Below are 12,551 nucleotides of genomic sequence, written 5' to 3'. Positions count from 1 at the left end.
TTTATTTTATAGTTTAATTCATTTGCCCAAGTTAAATAACTAAAGATTCTGTTGATATATACCAAATTCACAGGGTTATTTTGAAAAACCACCTGATCCCTGCCTAACTCAGTGTATTAATGAATCAGTGCCAGGTATTTATTTGATAAGCATGGTGCTAGGAAAGCTGAGGTATTACAGGCAGATTAAATAGAATCCCACCTTCTTGGTATCATTGGGTGACTTGAAGATATGTGATGGTTTTAAAATATGCCCACAAATTCTTTATTCCTCTCCTTAAGAGATGGAGTTTAATTCCCCTGTCCCTTGCGTGTGGGTTGGACCTAGTGAAACACTTCTAATGAATAGAACAAAGTGGATGTGACAGAGGGTGAATTCTGAGAGTAGATCATAAAAGGCACAGTGAATTCCTTGTCTATGTGTCTCACTCAATCTCAGGGGATCCAGCTACCAGCATGAGGACCCTGGGGCCCCAGCCCAGCCTTCAGATGACTATAGCCCCTGCTGACATCTTGACTGCAGCCGCATGAGAGAGCCTGAGCCACAGCCACCCAGCTGAGTTGTTTCAAGATTCCTGTCTCACAGAAACTGATGTTTGTTGTTTTAAGCTGCCCAATTTAGAGGTGATTATGTAGCAGTAGGTAACTAACTCAAGAGATAAGACAGAAACCTGGAGTTCTTAAGACATTTTGCCCTCACTTCCAGCAAATTTCATGGTGTCTGTGAACCCCATGAAATTGGATAAAAAATTATGTGTGTTATGTATGTGCATTTTTATGGCAAGTGTCCAAAGCTTACGTCAGCTTCTAAACAGGGCTCTTAATCTCTGAAAGGCTACAGATCTGTTTTTATTCGGAGGAAATACAGCAGTGGGGCCCAGAGAAATAGAAAGGTTTCACTGAGGGAAACATCTCTTATATATAAGTAATTGATGTGTATTTGTTGATGAAGACTGGAATGAATTGAACTTTAAAAAGTGAAAAGAACTAACATGGTTATATGGAACAATTCTCTTTCAAAGTGTGCTTGCTTGCTTTGGATCAGGGGTGGGCAAATTGTAGCCAGCAGAACAAGTCTAGATCCACCCCCCCTTGGTTTTGTAAATAAAATTGTATTGAAACACAGCCACGCCCATTTACATAAACATTTTCTATGGCTGCTTTTACCATATACAGCAGCAGAGTTGAGTAGTTGTGACAGATGTCCAACAAGCCTAAAATATTTATTATCTGACCCTTTATGAAAAAGTTTGCTGACCTTTACTTTTTACTACTGAAATGAGGTTGGCATTCTTGTGGCAAAAGGTGGTAGGTAAAATGCACTTTCCTAACTGATGAGTGAGTGTACTACATGTCATGTAGCGGCCTGTGTTAAAGGGAAGTAATACATTAATATTGACTCTTCAAGCCCCACAGGAGTAATTGCTGTCCTGGTCAAGGAAAAAGTGGCTATCTGGACAGCCTCCTGGAGAAATGAGATTTGTAGAGCAGAGGGCAAGGGTTAATGATGCTGGATCCGAGGTAAACACACTGGGGCCTTAAACTGCTAACAAGGCCCTTCAGCCATAAAGGGCATAAATGGGAGAGGCCTGTGTAATTTCTTAGTATAAAGGAGCTCTTGCTTCCTCTGTATTTGTCTGGACAGCCTAACATTTTACTTTTTTAGCCAAAGATTTCATAAACCCGATATATAAATGATACATACGTTATTTTGAAATAAGGTTCTTGAGGGCAAGATTCAGGTCTGTTTCCTTTCTAATTTCATTTTGTATAAGTGTTGTGAACTCTCTTGTCACTAAGAGTTCTGGATTGATTCTTCCAGATGAAAGTGATACTTACTTTAGTACTGGGCTTTAATCCTGGAACTTCTGGTCTGATTCCGTTTTCTTGCAATTAATTTCCTGGCAACACTGGTTTTGCTTTGTACTTTTGGTTCCAGTGTGCTAAATGTTTATCCTTAAATATCTAAGACATTTCTCAAGCTTTATTAATAATCTAGTTTAGAAAATGTCAGGAATGGAAATGGCACGTAGTAGATCATGTCAGTGTTTTATACATTTCATCTTATTTCTGTTGACTGTGGCTGTCCAGGTGCCTGCCATTCCCCGAGCGCAATACCCAGTATATACTCATACGGACCTCTGGTGAACACTGGCTGAACACTTCGCTGCTCAGCATGGAAGAGCAATTACCAAATGCATGCATCTGTATTTGAAGCTAATTGTTTAAGAGTTCTGTCTGTATTGCTGGTTATGTCAGTGAGAGTATTTGTTTTCCTCACAGATTATACTTCAGTCAGGGGGCCAATCTCTCAGAGTACTTTAGCTAATTTCCTAAGAGTTCTGACCAAGTTTATAATCTAATAAATTGCATTTTGCTATGAACTGTTTGGCATTTATAGAATAGTCATTGGAGAATAATATAATGAATATCTGTTTTCTTCCCTGTTTTTAATACACCTTACCATATTACCGTATTTGTGATAGATAGGTAGGTAGGTAGATAGGTAATTTTTAAAAATAAAACATTAAAACAGTTGAAGCTTCCTCTGAATCCATCCCTTGTTATCTTTCCCTGGAGGAAATGTGGTACCTGAAATTTGATGTTTTTCATTGCCATGAATACTTCTATCAATAAGAGTATATACTATTGATTGCCATGCATACTTTTACTAAATATGTGTACTTTTATACTTTTGCTAAATATAAATACTAAGATTATATGCTCTGAATTTATATGTTTTTAATGCCATGTAGATGGTTTCCTGTTGTATTTATTTTTTTCAACTTGCTTTTTAAAACATTTTTTAAGGTTTTTCCATGTTGATACTTGTAAAATATTCCTTTATCAAAATATACCACAACTTATTTATTGATGTATCCTTTCAATGGACATTCAAGTTATTTTCAGTTTTTTTCTATTACAAATAATGCAGCAGTTTGCATTCTTATTCATCTCTCTTTGTTAGTTTGAACTTTTCTTTACACTAAGAAATGGAATGATTGGGTCATAGAGTACATTTCAGTATGATTAGATACTTCCAGGTAGCTGTCCAAAGTAGCTGTACAGATTTACACCCTCACCAGCATTATAAACCTTCCTGTTGCTTCACGTCATGGTCAACATTTTATAACTGGCTGCTTTGATATTTTGTTATTATAAATAGTATTTTCCTAATTATTAGTGTGATTAATTTAAATACTGGCTCTTTTTTAAAACTTTAAAATTTTTAACTCTTTCACATTGTGTTGGAGATAGTAGTAGCTACTTCAGTGAGACAAGAGAATTTGGCATAAGAATTATAAAAGAAGAAATAAAACTATTTGAGGGTGTTATGATTACATATCAGGAAAAAACAAAAGTATCCATGAAAAAACTACTATAAACAGTAAGATAATTTATTAAATTAGCAAATTATGTAAAGGTTGCTATTTTTTAATATATAATCAAAAGCCAGTTAGAATATATTATGGAAGGGAATAGTCCATTTACAATAGAAAAAGACAGAACACATTGACTTAAGAAATGTTCCAAACTTGTATGAGGAAAATTATAAAATACTCTTGAAAGAGACTTCAAAAGTGATCTAAAATAAATGGAAATATATGCCATGTTCTTGGATAAGAAGGTTAAATGTCATTGAAATGTCAGTCATCCCTAAATTAATATATAAACCCAATAAAATAAAACTCTAAAAATACTATAAGATTTTGTTTTGTTTTCAGCTAGACAGTTTGATTATAAAGTTCATTTGGAAACAAAAATAATTAGGAAAACCCTGAAAAATAAAAGAAATCATGGGAGAGATTAGCCCTATCAGATATTAAAGCATATTATTAAGATACTGTAATTAAAATGGTACTGTACTGACCCATGAATAGACAGACCATTGAAATCCATTAGAAATAGACCTGATCTCATATGGACATAGAATATATAATAAAGGTGGTTACACAAATTGGTGAGGGAATGTAGAATTTATAATTTGTATTTGGATGATAGGGTACATACAAGGAAAAAATAAGATTTTAGTATTCACATCATACACTATGACGCATTCCAAGTAGATCAGAGGTTTTAACAAAAAAAAATTATGGGTGAATTCTTTTATCACTTTGGAGTGAGGAAAATTTTTCTGTCTCAAAATCTAAAAGCAATGAGAGAATGATGAGTTTGATTACATAAAAATAAAAAAAAAACTTTTGTTCAACAAAAAAGCATCATAAAGTAAAAAAAGAATAACTATGAAAACTCTAAAAATTCAACCACAGAGGCTGATAACCCTCATGTATGAAAATCTACACACAGAGAAGAAAGAAAGCTAAAACCCTATAGAAAAATGGACTACAGATGTGCACAGATATTTCATAGGAAAAGAAATGCAAAAGAACTCTTACACATATGAAGAGATGTTCAATCGTACTCTTTTTTTTTTTTAAGATTTTTATTTATTTATTTGACAGAGAGAGACACCACAGTGAGAGAGGGAACACAAGCAGGGGGAGTGGGAGAGGGAGAAGCAGGCTTCCTGCTGAGCAGGGAGCCCGATGAGGGGCTCCATCCCGGGACCCTGGGACCATGACCAGAGCCGAAGGCAGACGCTCAATGACTGAGCCCACCCAGGCGCCCCTGTTCAAGCTCACTCTTAATAAAAGAAGTACAAAATGGAACATTATATTAGATTTTATTAGATTGGCAAGAATCCAGAAGTTTGACAACATATTCTACTGGTAAAACTAAGCAGAAATGAGAAGTCTTGTACAATACTGGGAACACAAAATGATAAAATCCTTATGGAGAGGAATGTGGCAAAATTGTAAGTGTACTTACCTTTTGACGGAGCCGTCTCACTTCTGTAAATTTATTTCAATTAGACATTGGCCAAAAATGAAAGGACAAACACACAGGACTATTCTTAGTACTATTTGTATTGTCAGTAACATGAATGAATGAATAAAACAAAGAAACAACCCAAATGTCTGTCAAGAGAGGACTAGATAAATTTTGAGGCACGCTTGCAGTTAAGAACCATACAACCATAAAAAGTTATGACAGGTAGCGCTATGGCAAAGTGAAGAAGAAAATGTGAGGAAAATGTGAGGAAAATTTTTGAAGAAAAGTATATAGTAGGCTATTGTTTGCTGAAGAATATGAATATATTTGCTTGTATTTAAAAAAATGAAAGGATAAAACAAAATTTAAATGATATTTATAAAAGGACGATAAGAAGACGAATAGAACAAAAATAGAAATTAGACTCTTTAAAATTTACCTGATTTTATAGCTCTGTCTTTGGAACAGGTCCATATTTTACTTAATTATAAAACAGAATATAATTTTTAAAAGCCATCCCTAAAAATCTAAAGGAAATTTAAAAAGAAAGAATGTAAGTTGGTAACATAAATGCATAAAGAGGAAGGGCTCCAAGAGACTTTAAAACACGGTAGCTGGATTGCATATCTTTCTTGGGACATACCGTAATACAACAAAAGAAAACTTTAAGAAAACCTTAAAATCTCTTCAATAATCATACTATTGGTGATAGTGTGGTACTGATACACTGAGACTGTTTATATGCATTTTAGGGTAAGTCAAATGAGTAATTTTGTTAGTGTCATGAAAACTGGGAGTTTGGGCAAGGGAAAAAGATACAGATGCAAGATTGATGAGGTTAAGTAAAACTGTTGTCCTAGGTTTACAATAGAACGTTAAAATAAATACATGATTTATTTTAATCCTAAAAGATAATACTTTTTAGCTTTATTTGCTGAGAAAGGCCTAAAAATATTGACTAACCCAGTGACGGTGCATTCCTAGAACCCAGATTATTTGGTTTTTAGTTGCCATTTCCCACTAAAAGCAACCAAGATTCCATCCAGGAATGAGTGATTGCAGGTATGTACAGGCAGTGTACAAGAAGAACTTGTAATATCTTGTCCTAACTGAAAATAAGTTATCAGATATCAGGGTCATGTCAAAAGGACTAAGGAGGCAACTTGAATAGGCTCCACTAGCTAAAGATGGGTTGATTTGAGTATCAGTAAGGGTAATAACTTAATATAAGGATAAAATAATAAATATGTTTAGATCCATAAGTTCTTAATGATACTAAAAAAAAAAAAATCCAAGAAATTTCACTGGTCATTACTTTTGGAAGATGCTAGTGAGCCATCTCATTGCTTTGAAAACTGGATGATAAAGGGGGGGCAAAATCTACCATTTATCCTGCTTTTCTTCTTTGAACCCTACCTCAAAGTAACCAAATAGATAATGAAGGGAAGTTTCTTTTTATAGAAAGATTCCAGCTGATCAATCAAAAAGAAATCCTAGAATTAGGATATCACCATTTACTGACCCATCATGAAATCATGGAACTTGGGAACATCACAAAAAGAAAGACAAAGGGTGGTGGTGGGGGTGGTGATTATATGTCTCCTGGCAGAAGTATATAACCCTACCTATGAAGTAAGCTTCCCCAACGCAGCAAACCTCGTCATGTCTCTAGATCCAACTCTCAGCTTGCAGGAAATTCAGGAGAGAAGAACATATTAAATTATACCCTCACGTTGTAATTGGCAAAATTCAGACTGAGAAACACTACAAGACAACCTGGTTTCCAATGAAAAGTTAGCAAGGGGGGGAAAAAAGATAAAGAGAAAGAGAATCTATTGATTAAAAGAAACATATGACTTAATAAACAATACATTATAGAACTTATGTGGGTCTCAAACGAACTGAAAAAAAATTTAAAACCGTTGAGGATGTGAACATTTGATGACATTAAAGAGTTACTGTTAATTTTTTTTAGGTATGATAATATTGTGGGTATATTTTTAAGTGGGTCCCTATCTTTCAGAGTACATATTGAAATATTTACAGGTAACATGATAGTATTTGTGAAATTGACTTTTAAAAAAAATCAGGGGTTGAGGGTATTTGGTGTATACAGCTGAAACAAGATTAGGCATTGATAATGTTGAAGCTCGTGATGGGGATGTGGGTGTTCGTTATGTTTATTTATACTTTGGTGTATCTTTCAAATTTTTGACAAAACACTTGTTAAAATTTAGCTTAAATCATTTTCATTGAGAAACAGGCAATTTATTATAGGTTTCTGCTTATCAATTCATACTTCTAGAAAACAATTAAATGAAGGAAATCCTCACATTATTGTGGTGTTTTTGCAGCAGTACCTGATAAAATGTACCTGAATTGAAAGTCAATTCTCCATTCATCAACTAGCTCTAGGATGTATACTCCTACTTTATTCCCCTTGAAAAATAAGACTAAAGTAATTACTTAAAATATCCTATTATGCATTAGAAAATTATTAATAGGCCTTAATAAAGGGGAAAAGAAAAGGTTCTTCTTTCCTTACAAATGGGTATATCTCAAAGTTTCTTTCCTAGAACTACAACAGTGTTTCTCATAGAATTATGTTATAAATGTCAAATAAATTTCCAGGCTAGTCCACAAAAATCCATAACATACTGTAATGTAATTTACAAGGCTGACAGAGTACTAAGCATTTATTACAAGCAAAAATTAAATAATTTTTCTAGGAAAGTGCTTTCTTAATTGAATTCTAAATTCCAAAGGATGAATGACTTTCCCATATCTTTTTAGGGGTTAGTCTCGTTAATATTCCTAGATCATTAGTTGCCATATGCTTTGAATTCAGGAAGCAAAGAATGATGACATTCACATTACCTGTGACTCAGACTTCTCCTACTCATAAATACTTGAAAGAGCTTAGATTTTCTGCATATGAATGATTTTAGCAATAAAAACCTGCTTTTTATGTTTTTTTCTATACATTGTAATCTCATTTGATATTCACAAGAAACCTTTGAGGCTTAAAGCGCAAATACTATTTCCCCCATTTTACAGGTGAAAAGACTGAGGTTAAAAAGTGTAATGGAAAACACTGGGGAATCAGAGGTACTGATCTGAGCCCTGATTCTTTTGTGAGGACATACGCATGTCGTTTAACCTCTTGAACTTAATTTTGCTTATCTGTAAAGTCTGTAATGAAACCTCATTTTACAATGTTCGTGTGAAGACTAAATGAACTGATATATGTGAAAGAGTCTGATGACATATAAGATCCTTTGCAGATTTTCATTCTGCACTGATGAAGATAATGGTAGGGCTGTTTGAATAAATGGTCATAAAAAAAGAGGAATGTTTAGGAAATGGGATATATTTCCTATTAGAGGAAATGGGGAATGTTTATCTTAGAGAAAAATCGGGAGAAAGTGTTAGATGTTGCGAGACATTTTCTGAAAGGCTCAGGTTCTGAAGAGTAGATTTCACTCCGGTTAAAGAACTGCTTTGCAGTGAGTCTACCTGTTACTGGAGTTTTTCAAGCAAAGACCATATAGTCACATGTGAGTAATATTGCAGAGGGGCTTAATTCCTGTCAAGGTGGATTATGCTCTAAAGTTCTATCATTGAAATCTAACAAATTTTCAGAGTTGGGTGAAGATTCCTGGTCACTGATTCCAAGGCCTGAGAAGCACGAATGATGATTGTCCCATAATGGGATAAAATGGCAGAAAATGATTTATAAGCTGATTCCTTTCAAGTTCACTAAGTAAATATTAATTAGGCACTTACCATATTGCAAGATGAGGTGCTGTGTACTGAGGCATTTTTAAAAAGCCTTTTCTAGTGTTTTATTGTTTGAACATACAAGATTCTGTTCTGTTTTCAATCCTTCTCTCACCTTTTAAATATATTGTGTCAGTCTTGATCTTCTCAGGTCCTGTGAGGGATATGAAGAAATGTTAACAGTGCCCACTACTATGTTCTTGTTATTCCAACTGATTTAGTTTCCAATTTTGTTGGAACTTTCCTGTGTGGACTTTAATTCTCCAGAGTAGCGTCAAAAATGTGTTGAAATGACCTCCTAAAAAAAGAAAGGGAAAATAGATCACCTAGTACAAAATATGTTTTTGCATCCTAGGCTGTAGGGATAAAATATGTGGCTAGATGAGTAATGTATAAGAACCTTAGTGCTATTTAAACATACGGATGAGTGCATTGTGTGTATTTTGTGTATTTAAAATTGAAATTTTTGTTTGAACAGTGTCTTTCATTTAGTGTACTTCATGGTGATTTATCATAATAGACTGCTTTAAATCATCAGAAATAGCAAGACATATGAATTTCAACAATAACTTCCCCAAGGCTAGAGAAGTCAGCAGGAGCTCAAACTGCTAGGTAGACACTTTTTTTTTCAAACTCATATGCAAGTGTAAAACTTTTATGAGGCTGCTTTAACGAGGTCCTTTGGGACTTAGGGTTATTTATCTAAGCTCTTATTAAAAATGAAAACTTTTCTATGTTTAGCGCTGTGAAGCAAAACTGATCTTAACAATACTATAAGCTGGAAGAATGAATCCTGTTCTGCAGACCGACTCAAAAACAAAGTTAGGTAACTTCGGGGCTAGTGTTGCACTGACATCGTGGTAATGGGATAGTGACAGCAGAGCCAGTATTTCAAAGTCTCCTTTAATTAAAAACTTGAGCTTTACAATGCTGGTAATTTAGGGTTTGACATGACATATTAAAATGACTTCCAGCCCGGGAGCCCTGTTTCACAGAGCACTCCAGTGTCTGCCTTGTGGAGTCGTGTTGCCCCAGGACTGGGTTGCCGGGTAAGAGGTCTGTGAGCACCTTTTCATTTATGGTATCTGCACTTGTTGAAATGTATCTTTGGCTTCCGCCCTCCCCCACTGAGAAGTGGGGCACAGGAGAGAGGTTGTTTCTAAGATTAATGTGCCAGAATCACGCTGTACATAACCTAGCGGAAGAGCTGGAGCCGCTGCAGGAAAAAATTTGTAATCTTGAAACGTGTTCAGCGTCTTTGTAGGTTTGTTCTGGTTTGATGAGTCTGGGTCCTGCCGTAAATCTATTCTTAGACCCTGGGAGCCAGGATTTTAAATTATCTGTAATGCAGTACAATTTAAAGGAGTGAGGACATTATGAGGGGAGAAAGCAAATGTTACAAAATCAGGGTCAAGACCTTTTGTAGACTTTTAAGAGCATATCAGAGTCAATTTAGTCTGTGTATATCCAGTCTGCTTGGCAAAATTTTAAGATGAGAAGGTGCTGGAAAAATAATGAATGCATGGATGGAAAGGTTGGGTAGAGAGATGGACAGACAAAAGTACTTACTCACTGGTAATAGGACTGTTGGTGAAAAGGTTTCTCAGCTACGTAAGTATTAAAAAATTGAACAAACATATCTGAATGAGATCATGGTGACAAGTCCAGAATTTTGAAAACATTTATAAAATGACCAAAAATGAAAACCATTAGCCAGAGAGCATTTTAAGAAATTTTTTAAGGTTCTTACTTCAACAGTTAACCTTAATAGTGCTAATGTAAGTCATTGGAAAGAATATATCACTTAGTGGAGTCTGGGGACTCCTGAGTTACCACCTCTGTTTCATAGGAAGTAAAAATACTTCTAAGACAATAGAGAGAGGAATAAGAGTATAAAGCACACAGATGATATTTCTAAGGAGGGAAGTACAGAACCCCCAGCTGGTAATTATGGTTTAGAGTATGAAGGAGACAAAGGGCAAACACCAAGAGAGATGATGATGGCAGAAATATTGACGGAAGGTCAGAGAGAGAGGCAGTGCAAGTATAAAATTTTAAACAGGTTGGGAAATGTCAACATGAACTTAAGTTTAGGAACTTCTATTCTGAAAGAATCTCATAGCAGTTGCAAATGGGAAGAAGACTGTATGTACACGTGGTTTTACCTCTTCAACTTGAGCAGCTGTTTCAACAGTTGAGTTGCTAGGCACTGTCAGGAATAGAATATTTTAATTTTGGAGAAACCCAACTGTTAAAACAGCTGTTTGGTCTGATTAGACTTGAGCTGGCTGGGCTTAGGTTGTAAGACCTAATGGGATCATAGCACCAGGCAGATTGGCTATTATGATTTTATTGCACATAACAAAAATATGAACGGATGGTTGGTTGGACACTGACTTTCCAAAGAAGTCACATTCCCTGGTTTGTTTTGGCAAAGGGCTAAGGCAAATAACATGGGCTTTTACCTTGTTCCAGGTTCATGGACATTATCTAAAATAATTGTGCCTTATAGTCTTTGGATGCAAACATTTTTCCTAGTGTTAAAAAAAAAAAGAAAAGGAAAGAAAACTCCCTAGTACTATTAACATCTCTTTATTTAGTCTCTTAATAGATAATATACCTGCTCAAGCCACTTCAAGTAGTCATTTGTTTTATTTCCTATTCTTTGTGATCTAAGTAAAGAATCCTATTAATAGCAACCACCAAATTAGTCAACTTGTAGGCAATGCATTTTTAATATCGAGATCAACTTGAGTGATGCTCACAGTGATAAAAATCTTGAATTCCAAATTTATCTCAAATACCTTTTTTCATGGAAAAGACTACACATTAGGTTAGTTTCAGGTAAATGAAAGATTTAAAGTACTTGTTAAGATGATTTGATTGTTTCTTGCTTAGAAAAAGCTGATTTTATTTGATATAACATTAATACACATTTTAAACATTCCAAGATAGGCTTCATTTCCTTTCTTTAAAAAAAAAGATTTTATTTATTTATTTGAGAGAGAGTGAGCAAGCGCCTTTGAACAGTGGGAGAGGTATACGGAGAGGGGGAGAGAGAGAGAGAAAAGTAGACTCCCCACTGAGCACAGAGCTGGACTAGGGGCTCCATCCCATGACTCTGAGATCATGACCTGAGCTGAAATCAAGAGACGGATGCTAAAGCACTGGGCCACCCCGGTGCCCTATTTTGCTGTTTTGTTTTTTTTTTAAACTGATCAAGATAGTGTGCCTTTCCATGTCAGTATAGATTTATAATTATTATTTAAGTCTTGATTTTGGAGGGTTTCATACTTTGAAGCAGTGACTTTTAAAACTCAATGTTCTAAGTAAATTAGAAAGCAGAATTGAAGATAATACTTGGGGCATTAATAAGAGATGAACTCAGGTATCAAAAGTATAATTTTGTTACTTTCACTGAAAACTGTGTTTATTTTACTAACTAAAGCAGATTTTTTTTTTTAAAGATTTTATTTATTCATGAGAGACAGAGAGAGAGAGAGAGAGAGAGAGGCAGAGGGAGAAGCAGGCTCCCAAGGAGCAGGGAGCCTGATGCGGGACTCGATCCCAGGACTCTGGGATCATGACCTGAGCTGAAGGCAGATGCTTAACCATCTGAGCCACCCAGGCGCCCCACTAAAGCAGATTTTTATTTTTGAATGTTTATATCAAAAGTTTAATAAAAATACTTTGTTTATAAATGAAGTATTTTAGGGCGCCTGGGTGGCTCAGTTGGTTGAGCAACTGCCTTCGGCTCAGGTCATGATCCTGGAGTCCCGGGATCGAGTCCCACATCGGGCTCCCTGCTCGGCGGGGAGTCTGCTTCTCCCTCTGACCCTCCCCCCTCTCATGCTCTCTCTCTCTCTCTCTCAAATAAATAAATAAAATCTTTAAAAAAAAAATAAATGAAGTATTTTATTTTTTAAAATAAAATTAAAT

At 35.3% G+C, this 12,551-nt stretch overlaps 1 protein-coding gene across 3 annotated transcripts in view; it reads left to right on the top strand.

The window, feature by feature from the left end:
* Nucleotides 1-12,551, top strand: part of UBE3D (ubiquitin protein ligase E3D) — a 153,983-nt gene that overhangs the window by 67,396 nt on the left and 74,036 nt on the right. The window contains exon 10 of one of the 3 annotated variants that reach the window (XM_073893565.1): nt 439-3,125. The exons of the other annotated variants lie outside the window; for them this stretch is intronic. Within the exon in view, the coding sequence (XP_073749666.1) occupies nt 439-508 (70 nt within the window). The 3' untranslated portion in view covers nt 509-3,125. Of the gene's footprint in view, nt 1-438; nt 3,126-12,551 lie in introns of those variants that run through there. 3 annotated transcript variants of the gene reach the window in all.

The sequence above is a fragment of the Callorhinus ursinus genome, unplaced genomic scaffold, assembly GCF_003265705.2.
Source record: "Callorhinus ursinus isolate GAN/ISIS: 27379988/994484 unplaced genomic scaffold, GSC_fseal_2.0 scaffold6, whole genome shotgun sequence".
Taxonomy (NCBI): Eukaryota; Metazoa; Chordata; class Mammalia; order Carnivora; family Otariidae; genus Callorhinus; species Callorhinus ursinus.
This window is presented reverse-complemented; position numbering and strand designations above follow the sequence as displayed.